Below are 20,400 nucleotides of genomic sequence, written 5' to 3' on the forward strand. Positions count from 1 at the left end.
TCTTGAACCTAAGAACTGAACTGATTCACACTAAACTCAGTGGAGGAACTGAACATCGACCAGGGAGGAATCTATCACACTTGATTGATTTTAAATCAGATTTTTTTTCTCCTCTGGTCAGGTGCATGCTGCCTGATGCTGAAGGCGTTTTCTACTTTTAAACTTGTTTTATGAACTTCATCTCATGCAGTCGGGGTTTGGTTAGGTTTGGACTGAAGCTGCAGCAAGAAAAGTAACTTTAAGATGGATTTTATAAAAGGGAAATTCACTCTAAAACATAATTAACTACAGCAAAGTTTTAACAGTAGAGCTAATTACAAGACTTTAGGATTAAACATCATGCAACAGGTCACATTTGCAGAACTGGAAATATCAAAACTGTGTGTGTGTGTAACACATAATATTTATACATAAACAGTGTTGGGAACGTTACTTTTAAAAAGTAATTAGTTATAGTTACTAATTACTTCTCCCAAAAAGTAACTGAGTTAGTAACTCCACTACTTCACTATAATAGTAACTAGTTACCAGGGAAAGTAACTATTGCGTTACTTTTTCTTTCTTCTTTTTAAGTTTAAATATGTCGAAGAATTTGGATTTTTTTTCTCTAATTTTTAAATTGTATTTTATTGTTTTCATATATTTCACTGATCGCAATTATGGAATGCGAGTGTGTGTTTTATTGAAAGCGAGGCTGGTGTGCCTATGAAAATAGGTTACAGTGGGTTTTTTAAGTGCTGTGGCTACAAGCAAATCTCATATTGTCTCTGTACAAAGACAACAAAGACCTTTTTAAATGTGAAAACAGCGGAGACCTATTCAAGATTTGCGTTTAATAACAGGCGAAACATCGAAATTAATTTATTCATGGCCACATTAAGTGAAATTATTAACTTTACCGATTATCCATCTGATTATCTGTCCTGCTGCGAGCGCACAACTTCTCAGGGTATCCGCGGATCCTTAAAAAGTATTAAATTAAGGCCTTAAAAAGTATTAAATTTATTAGAAAATTCTAAGATGGTCTTAAATATATAATACACAGCATCATAAAATATGTATGCACTTAAACTTTTATATGAAATAACAGGGTATGCGCGCGGGGTCTTAAAAAGTCTAAAATGTGAAAATCTAAATTTTAGGTCTTAAAATGTCTTAATGTTAGAATTATTGTGTTCAAGTCTTAAATAATTTTAGATGGGTCTTACATTTTCTTATGCCCACCATGGGCGAGCATTTCACTCATTTGCCCCTAAAAAAAACAAACATGTGTGAACCGGGAAAATCACAAAAAGAAAGAGCACAACCTGCGATTGGTCAAAAACTACAAATCCCACAATTCTCTGCCTCATCAATAACAGTAGTTAGTGTAAGTGAGGGAGAGTGGAGCTGTAGGTGAAAAGAGGAAACAACGCCACGTCTGAGACTGGTCCTGCTCTATGTTGTTCGTTCACACCGTCACCGTTTATTCGTTACGTCCGCGGTTTAAAAGGCCGTGACGCAAAGACGCGATTAGGCGCGAGACGCGGTAGACGCGACTTTTTTTTTTTGCGACGCAATACACCCGATTCTTTTATGGCGACGGGACCTTCGCGTCTTCGTCTATTTGCGGGACCTTCGCGTCTTCGTCTATTTGCTTTTTTTTCGCGCGAGCTTTTACGCGCAACCAAACGCGAGATACGCGAGATACGCGATTTATCGCTCGTTTTGACTTTGTGTAAATTCGCGTCTTCACGAGCCCGCCCATTTTCACTACAACAACAACATTTCTGCTCTCACCAACCATGGTTGAGGTCACAACGCTGCGCTGTAGCTGCTCTGGAAGAGTTCCAGCTGATGAGCTACAGAGACTTTAGAGTCAAAGAGGAGCAGAGCGTCGCTGTGTCGGACTGTTTGGATTTAATGAAGAAGCTGCAGAGTCAGGTGAGCAGAAGCTCAGGACAAACACTTCGCTCCGGGACATAATGTAGCTACACCTCACATGTCCTTGTCTTTTACCTCAGGGAGATTAAAGTAGTGTCTGTTTCCACTTTCCCTCCGATCTCGGCAGCTTCCCTCTGCTAGTCTGTGTGTGTGAGGCTAAACTGCGTGCGTGTGTGGTTTGTGTACAAACTGAACACTGCCTCCGATTGGCTTAGCATGAAACCTTACTCTGCCTCAACCAATCATCATCACTTATGCGGTTGTCTCGTCCCTCCCTCCTCCCCCCTCCCTCCTCCCCCCTCCCCTCACCAAAGGAGAGGAGGAGAAAAAAAAAACAGTTTAGCAGCTTCTGTGGCTGAGATGAGCCAAGTCGGAGGACAATTGCTTCACTGAGTAGTTTGTAACGCGCCTCATTTAATTGTCGGAAACGGTAACGGCGTTGTAACGGTGGAAATAGTAATTAGTTAGATTACTCGTTACTGAAAAATATAACGCCGTTAGTAACGCCGTTTATTCCCATCACTGTACATAAATAAGATTTTACTGAATCTTGAACCTAAAAACTGAACTGATTCTCACCAAACCTACATTTTCCCCCCTCTGTAGTCTGTCGTTTTCTAGTTTCTCTAGTTTTTTCTATGAATTTATTTTATTTTTATTTTTAATACAAGGGAAATTAACTCTTAAATATTAACTACAGATGATTAACAGTAGAGCTACTACCAGGCATCAGGATTAAGTAAGGGATAATGTATAGTTCGGAGGTTGTTATGGAGAATTATAAAACGGAAAGGTGAAATCCCGCAATCTGATTGGTTGTTAACCGTGGTATATTGAGCATATACCACGGCTACTATTCTAAAACCTTATCACAGCGCAGGCTATCACTCCGCGTCAGGCACGTACACTGGTATGAATGGAAGTTGTTGTCATGTATCCATGACAACGGACTGTTGCCGTCCGTAGCAAAAGACAGCTGATGTTTTTACGATGTTAAAAAACGGACTAAAGTAGTTGAATTCACATGTTTAAGGTTGACTTTCACCTCCGGGGAGGGTTAACAATGGTAGAGGGGACTGAGCAGTGACTTTCACCTGAAAAAATGCGGAGGAAAAGACGAGCTGCAGAGCTAACTTGGAGCTAACGTCTGGAGAGGTGGGACTATTTTTTTCACAGTGAGGCTATTTTATTGGATAATATGTATTTCTGGTTGAATAAAACTACATGAAATTGATGCGTATCCCTCTTTTATATTGCCTTTATTCGTAACCGTTTTATAAAAGCAATATATCACTCCAGTCCGTGGTATATGCTCATTATACCACTCCAAGGGGGTTGTCGTCCCTCCGCTTCGCGTCGGGCCGAACAACGCCCCTTAGCCGTGGTATAATGAGCATATACCACGGCCTGTCGTGATATATTGCTTAAATAAACCCCGACAGGTTGTATGGAACCCCGACGCGAAGCGGAGGGGTTTCATTCAACATGAAGGGGTTTATTTCTCCATAACAACCGACCAACTGTACATTATCCCGCTTATTACACGGCTTATGAGTGAAATAATTAATTTGAAACATAATGTTGATCAAAATACGACTTTCATCGATTTAAAATTGCATTTAGCTAATCTGCAAGACCGGTCACTTCCGCTGTTTTGCTGAGCCTCCTCCCGTTCGTGCATTTGAAGCCTTTGATAATCAATCAGTGGATCGATGGATTACCATACACGTACGTGTTACGGTGTGTGTATTGTGTGTAGTCGTATCTGTCATAAACAAGAGATTAACTTTACCGTTTACGGGGTGCGTTTGTGTCGCGGAGTCGCGGTGCCACCGAGATGAGAGGAGAGCTGTGACACCGGGTCAGAGGCTCTGATCAGCAGGTTTGGTTTCCAGCAGCAATGTGGAGGAGCCTCCATTCTCCTTGTAACAAGTTACAAGTCATTTATCTAACATCACTATTAGTCCGAAGCTGTTTAATGACGGTAAAAATGAAACACAAGGTAAATATCCTGCATAGTTTCTCTTTTCTGTGCTGCGCTGATCAGAGCGGCGTCCCTAGCAACGGTCTGTTATACATGACGACGGTCCGTTATACAGAAATAACAGACCGCAGAACGCAGCGCTGGACCAATCAGAGAGCAGCATTCAATAGAGCCGTGTAATAAACCTGAATATCATGCAACAAGTCAAATTTGCTGGTATGAAATCTGTCTAACAATAAAAATACAATACACCATAAATGTATGTGACAGTAAAGACGGTTGACAGGAAAAACAATCTGCATTCAATCTTTATTCCCAAATTAAAAGCATGAAACTAGATTTGTACAGACAGAAAGCATCTCAAACACAGAAACAGATGAAGAAAGATTCGTTGACGGGTAAATCTTTGTCTTTTTCTTTGTTTTGTTTTTATAACTCAGTGGGAAAAAAGTCAAAGGAACACAGACAACAGAAGTAAAGAAACTCCACTCGCTCTCTTTTTCTCTCTGTCTCAGACACGCGTCCTCAGTTCAACATTAAAGCACTTGTGGTTTTTACCGATTAAAAAGACTTGCATTTTTTATTTTTTATTTTATTTATTTATTTATAATTGAATAAAGTGCACTCGGAAACAGAAATACAGTGGTGTCAGACAGAATGTTCTCATTTTGTTTTTTGTTTTTACTCACTAGTTCAATTCAAGTTTGCATATTCGCAAAAAAAGCCACCGGCAACAAAAGGCAACACATGTTCTTGGCGTTTCAGATGAACATGACGGTGTTGAAGCATGTGTGTGTGTATATGTGTGTGTTTGTGTATGTGTGTGTGTGTGTGTGTGTCCTTTAAAACCCTCGTTTCACCACAGTCACACAGTTCATCATCAGTTCATCCTCAGTACTCCTCCTCCAGGTCGTCGTCCAGGTCCGAGAACTCGATCGACGGCCTGTTGTCCCGCGTTTCCTCGTCACTTTCTCCCCGTGGGCCTGAAATCCACACACACGTCAACGTCAAACTCATATAATATAATATAACAATAAAACAACGCAAAAGAACATTAAAAAACAACGTTTTAATTAATTACAACTAGGTACGTCACGATTACTTGTTTTCACAATTAAAGGGATAGTAGCATTTTTTTTTAAAGTGGGGTTGTATGATCTACAAATAGCCCCCAAGTACTTTAATTGCAGTAGCAGACTCTCTGCACTCCTCCCGTTAGCAACGCCAGCCCATAGCCCTGCCCAGAGATTTACAACATACATTGGACCCAAAGAAACGGCCTAAAAGAGGTTTTACCTGAAAAAAAAATACACAGTTTCATTGTTCACTATAATATAATTTTTTCCAGCCCCTCAAAGTGCAGGAAAAACACAGTTTTTATTTGGACCTAACCAACTGCTGATCGGCGGGCGCTAACCCTGGGCGGAGGGATACGTGAGTTGGTTAGGTCCAAATAAAAATTGTGTTTTTCCTGCACTTTGAAGGGCTGGAAAAAATTATATTATAGCGAACAATGGAACTGTGTATTTTTTTTCAGGTAAAACCTCTTTTAGGCCGTGAAAATAGGCCGTTTATTTGGGTCTGTTCACAACACTGTATGTTGTAAATCTCTGGGCAGGGCTATTATGGGCTGGCGCTGCTAACGGGAGGAGTGCAGAGAGTCTTCTACTGCAATTAAAGTACTTAGGGGCTATTTGTAGATCATACAACCCCACTTTAAAAAAATGCTACTATCCCTTTAAACACAACGTTTTAATTAATTACAACTAGGGACGTCACGATTACTTGTTTTCACAATTAATCGCCACAATTAATTGATCGTAAAGATTCCTAAATACAGTCACTTTCCAAAAAAGATTGTGTCGGAACAGATGTGTGCCAAAGTGAAGGTAAATGCACAGATACTGGTTCATTTATCTAACGAAACACTGAATTGGTGGGAATTTAAATGTTAGCGTGTCATTTGTAATTTAAAAAAATTAAAATAAACTTAAACATTTGGTCAAGATGACAATTAATGACTTAATATATGACCAGTTATTAATCCCCCAGGGGAAGTGTTTGAATGTGTAAAATCAAATACAGTCGAAATATAATTACATTACTAATCTCTTAAATATTTCATAGTGTTGTGAAATTTATTGATGCATAATAATCATAATACCGTGATTATTTCTCTGACGATAATCGTACCAAGAAAATGTATAATCGTGACATCCCTAAATACAACTGAACGCTGAGCGAAGCAGAGGAGAGAAGGACTGAAGCACATACTTTCAAGATTGTCCATGTGTTCATGAAGGATTCTCACCAGGTTGAATAACTGGGTGAGAAAGGGAACAATTATTCTTTCTTTTTTCTTTTTTTTCAGGACGAGTCGTCATCGTCGTCCACAGTTCAACACAGTTTTTTTTTTTTTTGTTTTTAGTGTAAATGAATTAGTGACGACTGAGCGTCTGTGAGTCGACATCTGACAGACACTTAGTATATATATATATATATATATGAGTTGCCATGTTGCTCGGTTACAGCAACATGTGAGTGTGCGTGTCCATATGCTTGTGTGTGTGTGTGTGTTCTCACCCCGGCTGCATCGACGGCTCCCAGGACGTCAGAGAACCTCTGCTCACAGAAATGCAGCAGCACCACGAGGTAGAGACCGCTGCTGATGAACTCATCGTACTCCGACTGCAGGGAAACACACACACACCTGTTAATGCAACATACACAAATACACACACACACACTCCAGCTGGTCTACAGTCTTGCAGAGGAAACTCTTTGTTAACTCTACTTTGAGTTTTTTTGTGTTTTTTTCTGAGTTCCTCATTTGGTGTTTTGATCTCAAGATGTTAATCTGGGGTTGGCAGGGGGTTGCTATGGTGACAGACAACACCACCATATCTTCACATCTTATGATTCACATCATTGTCATACCCAAACCCCCAAACCTTAGTGATGTTTGATCCCAGAAAAGGAGAATCAGTGGTTTTTGCAACTTAGCTTTAAAATCCCCCCAAAATTAATCAGCCTCAGGAAATGTGTTTGTTCTTTTCTTTTTGTTTTAATTGCGTGTGTGCGCGCGCGTGTGTGTGTGTTGAGGATGGATCATTTCTTTTTCAGTGACTCATCATTGTCATACCCAAACATCAGTGACCTTTGATCCCAGAATGGAAGAATCAGTTTATGTGATTGTGTTCTGCTCCTTCTGACTCTTTAATCCTCTGATATGAATGATGAACAACTTGGTTTTAATCCATCAACATCACACGTCACACAGTTTTTCTCCTGAATACGTCACGATATTGGCTATAAAAGTCCCAATATGTGGAATTAATTAATCACCTGCACGTGCGTCCTGTACAACTCTTGAATGTCAAAGTTGTCGATGTTCAGACGCAGCTTCTCTTTGCACAGTTCACACGTTGTGATGGCTTCAAGGTTCGTTCCTGAGAGAGAAACACAAACACAACTCTGTTAACATCATGCAGCCACATCACAGCTGTGTGTGTGTGCGCGTCTGTGTGTGTGATGTGTGTGTACCTGAGCCGATTTTGGAGCGCAGCCACCTCTTGATACACTCCTGGTGGACGTACTGGAGACTTCCTGTGCAGCGACACGGCTGGATCAGCGGGTTGGAAGGCGACTCCTCCCCCATCTGACAGATTCTACACAAGTCGCCTTCCTCCTCATCAGAATCCTCCATAAGCAACCTGGAAAAACACAAAACAAAGTTATTATGACCTAATAAAACAAACATCAGGATGTGTTGTGTCTAAAATAAAAATAGATGATTTTCAGACAAACCAATAGATAGGAATTTTAAAGTTCTGCAAGAAAAATAACGGAATTAAATATAATATTTGGTTAATTCCACATCCATGGATTGTTAAAAGGGATAGTTCAATATTTCAGCAAATTGGCCCATTGCCATAATCCCTATAGTCATAGCAGTAGGTTCGTTACCTTTAATTGTCGGTGCAAGCTATTTTTAGAACGGCGGAGCAGAGCAGCGAGCTGCTCAGAGCTACGCTAGGGAAATGCAGAGACTGTTTGATGAAAAACTGTCCCTGAAGGCAACGCGCATCAGTGGTTTTGCATGAATTTACCTCTAAAACAACTCTGTCTGGTAACGTTGTGTTATCATCTCATAGCGTGGTGAATGTGCAGGTCACAACTTGTCCACCAGAGCGTTGTGGAGTTGTTGGATTGTGTATTTGATGAGTTTAATGAGGGAAACCAAGAAGAAATCCCATGAGCCTCCGTAGCGTAGCTCTGAGCAGCTCACGGCTCTGCTCCGCCGTTCTAAAAATAGCTTGCACCGACAATTAAAGGTAATGAACCTACTGCTATGACTATAGGGATTATGGCAATGGGCCAATTTGCCAAAATGTTTAACTATCCCTTTAAAAGATTCTTCATTATCTTCATCTCATTCAAGTTCACATTGTTCTTCCACTGTAGATGTTGTTTACAAATAAACTGATGTTTTATGTTATTATTAATTTCATAGTAGCTCAGATGGTTCTACACTCTGTTACCTCTCCTTGATCTTGCGCAGCTTCTCCTGGTCTCTGCTCGACGCCGTCTTCTCTCTCTGCTCGTCCAGCTCGACGCCGACGCCGCCGCTCAGCGAGCTCCTGGACACCGAGATGTTTTCGTACAGCGCGGTCCGGCGCCGCGGGGAAGAGAACTCCAGCGAGGAGTCTTCCAGCTCCGGCAGCGCGTCGTCGTCCAGACTGCAGGGATGAGCGGCTGCGAACGACTCCCGACCGACCGCTCCCACCTCCTCTTCCTCTTCGTCATCGTCGTCCTCTTCATCCTCATCATCGTCGTCTTCGTCCTCGTCGTCCTGTGACGCCTTGTTGTGCTCCAGGTTGTCCCACCGCCGCAGTAGATGCTGCGGGCGGCCGAAGCCTTCGTCTAGTAGAGAGAACAGAGATAAGACACCTGGTCAACACATGTAGCAGAAACATCGACTGACGTCAACGACCTCGACATGAAACTGATAAGACGGTGTTGTGAGTGATTTGTTTTGACTGTCTGGATCTGAACTGCAGCTCTGTCCTACTATCTACTGTTGTAACGTGTTATGTTGGAGTGTCAAAAGAGAAAATTTTGATGAAGAGAATGTATTGGACTCCAGGCAGCCAGTCCAGAATATTGATTAAGATTTAACTAACGTGTCCATAACATTTTTTTCAGACCGTTTCAGATTACTGTATCCTTGCACACTTTTTATTGCAAGTCCCTCTGTCTTCTATTTTCCTATATTTAGGTATTGTATCTGTCATATTTATTGTTTCTGACTGTGATCATTAGCCATTACCTTCCATTAGGACCTAATGTATCCAGTCACGACAGCTTAGTATTTATTGTATGTATTCATTGCACTTTACCTTTGTAGATTGATACTGTTTCTATTGATTGTATTTTGTTATAGTTGATATTTCATATTTTAATTCCTCACACTCAGACGTGTGGGAAAGTGATCGGTTTGTGTCACACAGCCACTCCTATTTAAGATGGCTTCCTGTGTTGGCACAAACATTTGCTTGAAAAAGGTCTAGTACCGAAACGTCGCAATAAATTCTGCAAGTTGGCCATGTGTGCGGGAACTCTTCTTTGTTTAAAGCAGAAGTAAGTGATCCGGTGGTTTTGGCTAACTTCCTGTCAGCAGATGGAGTTAGCAGTCCCCGCCCTCGTCCCTACGTCACCACATTCACTCGCATCCCTTGGCTGCACACACAGAGAGGACTGCCCCTTTATGCCGTTCTCTCTCCTCATTGGATAAAGCTTGTAGGAGGAAAGTTTTCTCCTCGGCTCAGAGCAGAGTGACTGACAGACCCGTGTTTCAGACCAAACACTCTATGTAAGTGATTGCTGTCGGAAGATATAACTATTTAAGACTTATATTAACACAAATATTCCGCTTACTTCTGCTTTAACTAACATGTCCAAAATGAATGAATGAATAAATAAATAAATAAATAAACAAACCTGCGGCCGAGCGCGGACTCTCGTTGTCACGGTGTCTCCGGAGGCGAGCGAGTAGCGGGGGGCAGCGGCCGCGGAGCGACGAGGAGAGCCAGGAGGAAGAGGAGGAGGAGTTGGAGTTTCCTGCTGCTGTGGTGCTGCTGCTGCTGCTGCTGCTGCCGACACCCGGCTCCCTCCATGACGCCATTCTGGGCCGAGGCGGACCGCTGCGGTACCCAACGTTGTTCTCCTGGATGGGGGCGAGGTCGGCTCGACGGCTCCTCAGGTTCCCCAGCGTCGTCGGGTCCTCCGCGTCCGGACCGTCGCTGTCCACCGACTCTCCTCCGGTGGACGGCGGGCTGTCGTCGTCGAGGGAACGGACGCTGGACGAGCTGGAGCGCCGGGAGAACAGGCGGGACAGGAGGCGGCGGGTGGAGCGCCGGCCCTCGGCCTCGCCACCGCCGCCGCCGCCCTCGGGTGCCGGGCGCGGCGGCAGCGTGGCCGGCGTCGTCGTCTGCTGCCGTCTGAGCTGAGGAGCGGAGGAGGGGGAGGAGGAGGAGGAGGAGGAGTACCAGGGGATGTAGGAGGAGTAAGAGGAGGAAGAGGAGGAGGAGGAAGATGAAGTGGTGGCATCAGGGCGTTTGGTCGGTTCCTGAGTCGAGTGCAGGGCTGCGGAGCCGTAACGGGTCGAGGTTCTGCTGCTGCTGAAGTCGTGGACCAGAGGAGACGAGCGGTGGGAGGAGGAGGAGGAGGAGGAGGAGAGGTGACGACTGAGGGGGTTTTCTCTGGCAGCAGACATGGGGGAGGAGGAGGAAGAGGAGTAGGTCTCTTTGGGTCGAGCTCCCTGTGCGTACGTAGACGTGACTCTGTCCGTCGGATCTGGAACAAGAAGAGACAGAGAGACGGTCACAGTCACCGTTTACATGACAGATGGAAAAAAAACAAAACGAATTATGGCCTTAAACCGGCTAAAACTGGACGACTGAAGTTCATGTAAACACGTTAGTCCGACTAATACAGACTAAAACACTCAGATAATGAACCGTTTAATGTGTTTGTTAATGGTATCGATCTGGCAAATGACAATGAAGAGGAATAAATAGTCACTTACATAAAAACCTTGTTACAGAATGAATGAGTTCAAATAGCCACAATTACATTAAGTCATTCAATTACGCACAAAATGTTTTATGGCTGAGAAGTGGATGTGGATTGTTTGTTTGTAATTTGGTTTTGTACCACAGCTTTAATGGGGCACAGGTCGACATGTTTAATGTAACTACATGTATATACAGTAAATACAAGTGCATCTGTATGTAAGAAAAATGTTAATAGATATATTGTTAAAAAAAAAAAAATACAACACCCAAATAATGAGATTGGAAATGGATTTTCTTCTGCATGTAAACGCCTTAATCCAACTGAAACTGGACAGTGTGTGTGCGCACGCTTAACAGTAACGATGACAAAGTGCATTTCACAACCACAACCACAGGGTTTCTGCAGGTTTCACCAACTCAAATTTAAGACGTTTTAAGACCTTTAGGATGAAATCTAAGATCGACATCATGACAAACAAAAAACGTACAAAAGAAACGCAGAGTCACAAAATGACTTGCAGAGTAAATAAGCTGCATGTTGGACTCGTTTGTAGTTGAACATATGTTCAATAAAGCACAAATGTTCAATAAAGCACAATGAAGTGTCACTGGAGCATTTTATTGAGCATTTGAGGTAAGAAAACTAAGACCCGTCTAAAATTACTCAAGACTTGAACACAATACTTCAACGAATTTAAGGCCTAAAATTTAGATTTTCAAATGTTTAACTTTTGTGAACGAGTGACAAGATGAGTATTATAAAGAAAAAACCCGACCCGAGTCATTTGTACAGGTTACAGCCCATTTGAGAAGTTATTTATTTCCATTAGTTATTTTATTTTCCATTTACTCGGTATTAACTCTGTATTAACCTGCTGAAATGACGCATATAACTGTTGAGGAGGAGACACCGTCAGTTATGTGATTGTCCCTGTTGCATGTGAACTGGGACGAGGACAGAACTACGACGCTCAAACCGAACTGTGAGCAGAGCTGTGCATGTAAACGTACTGAGTGTGTGTGCAGGTTGTGTATTTTCACTAGTGTGTGTGAAAATGTGAAGATGTTCATACACAGTGAGGAGGTCAGTCCAGGGGTCCTGATCCTTCTGTCCCCCAGAGCGGACAGACTGGGCTCCGTCTTCGTCTCCTCTCTCCTGGACAGCAGCGGCTTCGAGGACGAGGAGGACGAAGACCGAGAGAGTAAACGACACGAGGTCCATGACGAATCAAAGTCGTTTTGTTTTTCACTCAAACCTGAGAGAGAAAAAAAGAAAAGAGACATTTATTAATTGTGATTTGGAAAATGAGTCCAGTAAAAAGGTGAATATCATCAGAGTTTGACTCGACAGCAGGAGATTTCAAAACAGAAAAGTTTGTTTCTCTACAAACCAGAAATTACAGTTTACAGAGATTTATGCATCACAGAAGTTTAGTTAACTTAAATCAAGTTTGTTCCACAGAAACGACTTCTTCCACGGTGATTAATTGTCACTTGACAGATGTGACAGCTGTGTATCTAACTGAACCAACAAAGCTATGCTCACATTAGCTTGTTAATAGAAGGAGGAGGAAGAGGAGGAGGAGGAGGAGAGCGAACAGGAAGCTCCTGACATTCGATTAAACTGTGAAGTTTTTAAAATTACATTTCACTAAATCAACACTATACACCTCAAATTATAAAAACGTCATCTGGATAATTTACTAATTAGGCAAATAACTCAATTAGATTAACATAATCACATATTACACACTCAGTCTGAGCCGAATGAATATTACTGGCTCACACACACTCACATCCTATTCTGTTTTCCTTCACTAATGTTAATTAAGAACAGATTATTGTGTCAGTTTGTTGTTTTTCTCATCTGTTTCACCTCCTCCACTTTGTTGCTGCTGCTGTTTGTACTGGACCACTAATGATCCACATGTGACAGACCATAATAACACTGAACAGCCAGTAGTTTCTGGTCCCATCAGCTGTGTCACCACTAACATGCTAGACAGAGCCTCAGGCCTCAGACTGAACAGAGGGAATCAAACCTGCAGCTGGAGTTTACAGCTTCAGGTTTGGTTAAAACGTTGAGCAGCGAGAGTCAAGAAGTCGTTCATCACCTTTGTTTCATAGACTTGGCCTCCTCAATATCTATCAGATTCATAACCTCCAAACTGATCAACTTGTACATGGTTCTTTTAAACAAAACACTTCCCACCTTTTTCCACAATTTCTTTTCCGCAAACAATCAATTTAATAATTATTCAACCTGTAAAATGTCCCAGTTTCACCTCAATTCACGAGGTTCCAAGATATAAAATTCATTTCCTCCTCACTCACTATTCAACTTTCCCATATGTTATTTTTAAAAATCTGTTAACATATCTTGCTCCTTTAATAGCTTAATAATAAGTTTTAAGTTTTTAATTGCTTGATGTGTGTGTCTGTGTGTTATTCGTGAGGGTGTGTGCATGTGTTGTGTGTAATATTTTGCATTTACATATGTACATGACAGTGTCCATCTTTATTCTAATTTGGGAAAGTCCTCTTTTTTTTCTACTTCCTTGCATTTTTTTTTAATGGTAACTGTTTTACTTACTTTTTAATATGTGCTAAATAAACAAATACAGATGCAAAATACAAGTTTAAAAGCTGACTGTGTGTTCTTGTGTTACTGTTACTGTACCTCTTCCACTGCTGAGCCCAGAGCTGGAGTAGCTTGTTCCTGTAACGGTCGTGTTGGGCGTCCTCGTGTACAGTCCTCGGTTACCGTACGACAGTTTGGCTCTTTTAGTGTCGCCATCGTCGGTGAGGTTCAACAGACCGGAGCGCATCCCCAGCCGGCCCTCTGGATCCGTCTTAGAAAAAAAAAAAGAGGCAGACATTTTAAAAACTGAATTAAATCAACTTTATCTGCAGTTTTTTTTGTATTTTTTGTGTGTGTCGAGTCGTGCAGCTTCAGTACCAGTTTGCTCCGGCTGCTCAGAGTCGACTCGGCCCACGGGCGATCGTACGCGCGGCTGGACGACGTCAGCGAGGTGGGCAACTTCCAGCTGGAGGAGCGAGGGTCGGCGCCGCTGTAGTCTCTGGACGAGCTCAGGAGGCGGGAGTTCTTCAAGGGAAAAAACACAGCAGCACGAGTTAGAAATGCAAATGTTTAAAGGGACATTGTGTAACTTCTCCTGTTATCTATTTACAAAAAATCGATTATTTCATTAAAAAGTATGTTTTTCATTAATCGTTACACTGATGCTGCATTCACCTGCAGTCGGGCACAAACCAGATGTCATTTTAGTCACAGAAGTCGAGAGAAAGAACAACATATTGTCACGTGTATTGTTTTGCCTCGTGCTGACGGACCACTTGTTTACGCCGTTACGTGCAGCGGCTGTCGTCCGTCTGCCGTCTGCCCAATTTCACGTGAATGCAGCATGAAAAATACGATTGAGTTGCTTGCGATATACAACCGCAACGCTAGATGGGTGGAATTCCTACACAATGTACCTTTAATATTATAAATAATGCAATCTTAAGTGATCTTCTCTCTTTGTTTTAGCAGTGGGACGATCACAGGTGGAGCTGTGTTGTGTTGTGATGAGTGATGAGATAAATGTTCTGCCAACGCTGGTACAAACACATGACGATGACACAGTTTCACACTGCTTGCTGGTTGTAATGAGCAACACATACACAGTAAAGTGCATGGAGGGAGATGACTGTAAGCTGATTAAAAGCTGCAACGATTTGGTCAATTCATCATTTTTAATTAATAAACAATTACTCTGACAACTCTGAATCATCATTTTAGAGAGTTTTGTGCTTTTCTTACAGATCAATCGTCGCAAATCAACGATAATCAGACGAAACACGATGTCTGGAGACGTAACTGTGGGAAATTATAACTGACATTTCTCACAGTGTTTCCTCAAATAATTCATGATTGGTAGATGAAGTGATTGTCAGCTCCACCTCTAATGGTTTTAAAAGGTTCATGAGATCAGTCTCTCAGTCTCAGTTAACAGTTTGTTTTTTTTAATTAGCCATGCTGATCTCAGTCTATGCATAATAAATAATCAATCACAGAAGGTGCCAGTGGATTATTTGGTCTTTGCACTGAGACCGGACTCTTCTGGAAAGAGCAGGAACCGTCGCGCGGCGGGGCCGAGGCGACGAACAGTAACACTATCTTTTTGAGTCAGGCCTTGACGAGCAGCAGCGGGACTGAAATACACACAACCAGAGCCAAGGAATCTAGGCTGCCCTAAAAAAAGACCTTCAAAGTGTCGTCTGCTGCTGCTGCTGCTGCTGCTGCTGCACCACCACCACTCATACCCGTTGTTAGCTACAGTAGCTCGGTCCTCAGGGAACCTGTCAGAGAACAGCTCACTTCAACGGCCTCGCTGGAATATACAGTAAAAAATATATAAAAAAGGCACATGACTGCAGTCCCAAGAGGAACAGAAACACTGATACAGATACAGCAGGATGGCTCAGTTCCTCCTCCTGACTGTTTCATACAAGCTGAGGGAAACTACTGCACCTGATAGCGTCACACTAAAAAAGCTTTTACCCTAACAAGCATGTAGGAGTCATGAGCAGCAGGTGCAGTCGATTTGAATTCTTTATACTGTAGGTAAATTCATGAAAAACTCTGGTGTGTGTTGTGTTCCCGTTCGTCCGCCTGCAGCTGAGCTTAGACTGTACCTGTTGCTCCAGCTCGGTTTTGTAAGACGATGTCGACGACGCCCTCGGGAAGCGGTCGCTGCTCAGCACCGAGTCCCGGCCGTACAACCTGCTGGAGCCCAGGACCGAGGAGGAGGATGAAGATGAAGACACCGTGGGACTGGACGACGTGTAGGACGACCTCGAGCCGGACAGACAGAAGGGAAGTCTTCGAGACCGGGAGTCCATCATGGAATTTCCTTGAACCTTTGGCGAGATGAAATCCAGAAATTATTATTATTATTATTGCACAACTAAAACGTGAAGTGACATTATCCGACTCTGAAAGCCTATTGTGTCGCGGCGTCGAGGCGAAAAACAAAACAAAAAAATGCAGCTGTTTTTCCACATCCAGAGACAAGTCAGGACAGATCGGGTGCTGCAGCTCAGAGCCTGAAACCTTTTGACAACCTTTGGTGCTGTGGCGTCTCACACGCTGCTGATTTGTTGTCGGCGTCCACGTGACAAGAGTCTGTAAACACTAAAACCTGCTCCATGCTGCTTCCTGGTTGCGGTATCAAAGTCACAGTGCCTATCTTTGGGTGCATGAACTCTATCACATGAACATGACACTAGCAAAGAGCAAACAGCAGCAGCAGCAACGTGTGTGTGTGCACACTGAGCGTCTATTTGTTTACCTCCTCCAGTTATGAGACACTAATAAGATCATTTATTATGCAGCTACATCACTAAATCCACCTCCCGGTGCAAATTCTCACATTCCCACAGGTCTTTTTTTTTTCTTTTTAAATGGAGGACCTGCACTGCAAAACCTCAAAATCTTACCTTGTCTTATTTCTAGTCAAAACAAATCTCATTATACTTAAAATAAGACTCATCACATAAAAGTAGCTTGTTTTTAAGACACATTTTACTTCTTTCAAGCATATTTTCACTTGAAATAAGTAGAAAAATCTGATAGTGGAGCAAGTTTTTCTTCCTTATTACAAGCACTCACTTCACTGGCAACTTATTTCAAGTGAAAATGTGTTTGAAACAGGTGAAAATTATCTAAAAACAAGTACATTTTCAGGTGATGAGTCTTATTTTAAGTGGAAAGAGATCAGTTTAGACTAGAAATTAGACATTTTGACAAGAAATAAGACAAGTATTCTTGGTAAGATTGAGTTTTTGCAGTGTGAAATGTCAGAGAGAGACTTTGTGACCTGAGGTGCTGCAGTGTGAGTTACTCCCTGGTAGTGACACAGATCCATGGACATTTAGCTACAGCACCTGTGGTCAAAGATAGCTCAGTCAGCCAGCAGCCTGTCAGACCCACATGAACAGCAGTAAATAAGGAGCCAGATAACAAAAAAACCTCTTTAACCCCCAACGCAGCACCACTCAGACCTTTAAAGCCACAACATGAATGGCTCAACTAACCAACAACAACAACCACCACCTCCAGGAGGAAAAGTCTTAAAAAGCAAAAGACATGTAATAAAAACATGTCATAAATCACTCTTACACTAACAGTATGCAAAAACCTGCAGGTGTCATATCACCTGCACAAAATCCAACCTACAGAGTTTATAATAAACTGTAGTTTGTGTTTACATAAATATTAAACAAATGATTCACAAAACTGTTTTGTTTTTTCACTCACTTAACAGTCATTAGCTCTAATGGTTTAACTCATAACAAGTCTATGCCATGTTACAGTGGGGTTTTTGACCTGATGTAGTCCAGATGGGGGAAATAATTTTACATTAATTTGTTTATTTAAAAGTTGAAACCCAGAAGTGACAGAGCCTTTTCAGTTGCTGGTCCAAAACTGTGCAATAATTTGCCACAAACAGTTTGTTCCTCACCCGCCATTAATATTTTCAAAACACGGCTAAAAACCCATCTCTTTTCCATGGCATTTGATGAGGCACAGTATATACACTCCAGTCCATCATCATCTAAATGTATTTTACCTAACCTACTGTTTTTACATGTTTTTTCTCTATGTCTTTCTCTCTCTTTATATTATTTTGTGGATGTTGTTCTTGTTTTGTACATAAATGTAAAGCACTTTGGTCAACATTTGTTGTTTAAAATGTGCTCTATAATAAAACTGACTTTAGTTAACTTATCATTATCAACTTCACAAAAATAAATCGGATCAAACGCGATAGAAAAAAAGAACTGGATGAAGTTTTCCATAAATGGCGGAAGTCAACAACACCTCTGACGTGGTCACGTGTCCAGTGGGCGTCACACACAGGTAAGTCAACACCTGGACTGAGTGAGTAGAAACAGTTTTTTTTGTTTAGTGTCAAATTTAAAGTCACTTAGCTTTAAACACTTCTGTCCGTGTTCAGTTTTCTTCCTCAAAGTGTTTATAATCATTAATAAATGAACCAACCTCCTCTCGCGACCGACTTGTGCATACATTAGCTTGCTGGTTGGCTAACGTTAGCTAGCTAGCAGGCTAATGAGCGTTTAACGACCTTTACACGTTTAAACACCTGATAATAATACAAATAATGTAAAATTTTGTGTTAGTTTGTCTCTTCTTAAATTGTTCTGGATTTTAATAATAAAGTATATCCATCCATCTATCTAATGTAAGTAATGCAGCGTTCGGGACAACTCGGAAGTCGAATCTCCCAGTTGACAACAACGAATTCCGACTTCCAAAGTGCTTCACGTAGCTAAGGGCACAAAAAAATAAAGAAGCTAAAATGATCATTTAAAATCGAAGAGAAATGACAACATGAATTCACTGTGCTCCACAACAGCAGTAAGTAAATCTCTAACCGTAGGTAAATATTGAATATTGCACTTTTCTCCAAGTAGGAGGTCGGAAAAATCCGAGTTGTCTCGAACGCAGCATTAGCTTTATTAGCCGATGTTGTTTGTCATTAACGGGTCCTGTTTCAACATAAACCGTTATTTTTACTTTTTACTTTCCACAACAACGGTGAACATTTCACATTTCACATTTAATATACCTCCACACTAGCTATACACCCACAGAACAAATGGTGACTGACTGTCTAGTCTGACTGCTGTCGTTGCCGTTAATGAAGCTAACAGGTTAAAAGACGCCGTTGCGTTAGCATCTGTACGATTTAGCCTGGTTAGCATCTGTATAAAGTGAAGTTCGCTGTCATTAAATGTCCGTCAATCAGTACCTAAAACATTTGGGGCTTCTTGCTGTCGTTATTGTTGTCATTTACCCCCTGGCGACTGGTGACACACAACCGTAGACTATAATAGGCTACACACAACAACACAGTTAGCTATAGGCTAATTAGCATAGCTTGGTGGTTAGCTTTTAGCCTTTCACAGCATCTGCACGCTGCTGCGCGTTGCAAAAACAAAAGCGATGGAAATGCGCGTTAATCGGGAACGGCAGCGATGAACAACACATGATTTCCGTTCGAGACAGTTTCCGGGACAAGTGACAGATTAAAACAATGAAATCTGTAGCACGTCAACGCGCTGTCAAGTCCATTTCCTTACCCCCTTCTTCTTGTTTTTGATCTGGTTCTGTCTCCCTTTGCTTTTTTAGCACAACAGGAACTATGGCGGCCGTGAAGGCGGAGCTGCTGCTGCTGTTGACACGGATGATCAGCTGATTTGCAGTGAGTGACCCAGGTGGGAGTGGTTTACTTTTTTTTTTTTTTTTTTACCCAGATTGCTTTCAGGTGCGTGCTCCATTATCCTCCACTGGCACATGGTGCATCCACGTTTTTTTTTTGTATGAGTTGAAAAAAAATGTATGCACGCCACGGGAGTTGTAAACACGTTTAAATACAAAGATCAGTCTGACTTTTGTGTCTCTTAAGTCAAACAGCGTCTCCATGTGGCTCAGACAGACAGACAGTCAGCAAAGTCATATTCATTTCATTCATAGTCATGTTTTATTTTATTTTTAGCAGGGTAATTCCATCATGTCAGTAGCAGCCACACAGTTCTGTCAGGTCCTGGAATAACCTGAATACACCTTACTTTGCAATTTCTTAATTAAAATAACATTGCATAGACAGAATAATGTGCAAAATACCCACTATGATACAATGAGTTCTTTTTTTATTTTTTTATTTATCAATTAATCAGTAGCTATAACCTCAAAGCCACTGATGCAAACTATGCCATTGTGTTTCCCTCTTTATTCATTTTCCAAATAAGCAGGCAAAAATAGACAGACACAGGCCCGCCCAGGTGCATGCTGGTCCTGAATCAGTCTAACCCTAATGTGCCCATAGTTTTACCCAAGTATAAACAGAAATATTAATTGAATCGAATCAAATCAAATCAGATCAAAATCAAGATTACTTTATTTTTCCATAAGAAAACTTCATTGCAGAGAGCGTCAGTGCAGGTGCAGACCTTTACAGTCTATGGTGCAGACACATGACGCAATAACAACTCAACAACATATCACATAACACAGCAGACAAGCACAGCACAACAATAAGTGAGCCTTGTGATAAATAATGCATAAAAAGTTAAAGACAAGTTAAATTAACCAAACTAACTTTGCTAAATAAGACATACAACATAAAGAAACTAAGAACGAACAACAGGGAAAATCATAAAAGATAAAACAAATTGATTAAAGTGAATAGATAATAGAGAAAATCCACAAATGCACCAGTAAAGTGTATTTACACCGTCTCTGTGTCTCTTCATGTAATCCTAGACTGACTCCACGAGGCTGAGGTCAAGACTCTGCTGGGCTGCGACCATCTGCTGCAGGACGACTTC

The 20,400-nt window shown here is 41.7% G+C and overlaps 1 protein-coding gene across 2 annotated transcripts; it reads right to left on the reverse strand.

Moving 5' to 3' along the window:
- Positions 1 to 4,404: 4,404 nt before the first annotated feature.
- marchf7 (membrane-associated ring finger (C3HC4) 7) lies at positions 4,405 to 19,235 on the reverse strand. Of its 2 annotated transcripts, none has more exons than XM_083996815.1 (12): positions 19,153 to 19,235; positions 15,682 to 15,906; positions 13,943 to 14,089; positions 13,664 to 13,835; positions 12,057 to 12,239; positions 9,908 to 10,762; positions 8,449 to 8,830; positions 7,451 to 7,620; positions 7,253 to 7,356; positions 6,491 to 6,595; positions 6,182 to 6,230; positions 4,405 to 4,890 (listed from the first exon to the last, which is right to left on the reverse strand). In XM_083996815.1, exons 2-12 carry the CDS (start codon positions 15,889 to 15,891, stop codon positions 4,799 to 4,801), a joined length of 2,469 nt encoding a protein of 822 aa, XP_083852941.1. In that variant the 5' UTR covers positions 15,892 to 15,906; positions 19,153 to 19,235; the 3' UTR covers positions 4,405 to 4,798. The 2 variants fall into 2 exon arrangements, with proteins under 2 accessions (XP_083852941.1, XP_083852942.1); XM_083996816.1 differs by having other exon boundaries at positions 19,059 to 19,193.
- Positions 19,236 to 20,400: the final 1,165 nt, after the last annotated feature.

Source organism: Trachurus trachurus (assembly GCF_905171665.1).
Source record: "Trachurus trachurus genome assembly, chromosome: 3".
Taxonomy (NCBI): domain Eukaryota; kingdom Metazoa; phylum Chordata; class Actinopteri; order Carangiformes; family Carangidae; genus Trachurus; species Trachurus trachurus.

Excerpts from the sequence above, each read along its gene's own strand:
- marchf7 (XM_083996815.1), bottom strand. The coding sequence starts at position 15,891 with ATGATGGACTCCCGGTCTCGAAGACTTCCCTTCTGTCTGTCCGGCTCG. Across the intron at positions 12,240-13,663 it reads TGGGCTCAGCAGTGGAAGAG|GTTTGAGTGAAAAACAAAAC; the intron begins GTACAGTAACAG and ends TTTCTCTCTCAG. Across the intron at positions 6,596-7,252 it reads TGTACAGGACGCACGTGCAG|TCGGAGTACGATGAGTTCAT; the intron begins GTGATTAATTAA and ends GTTTCCCTGCAG.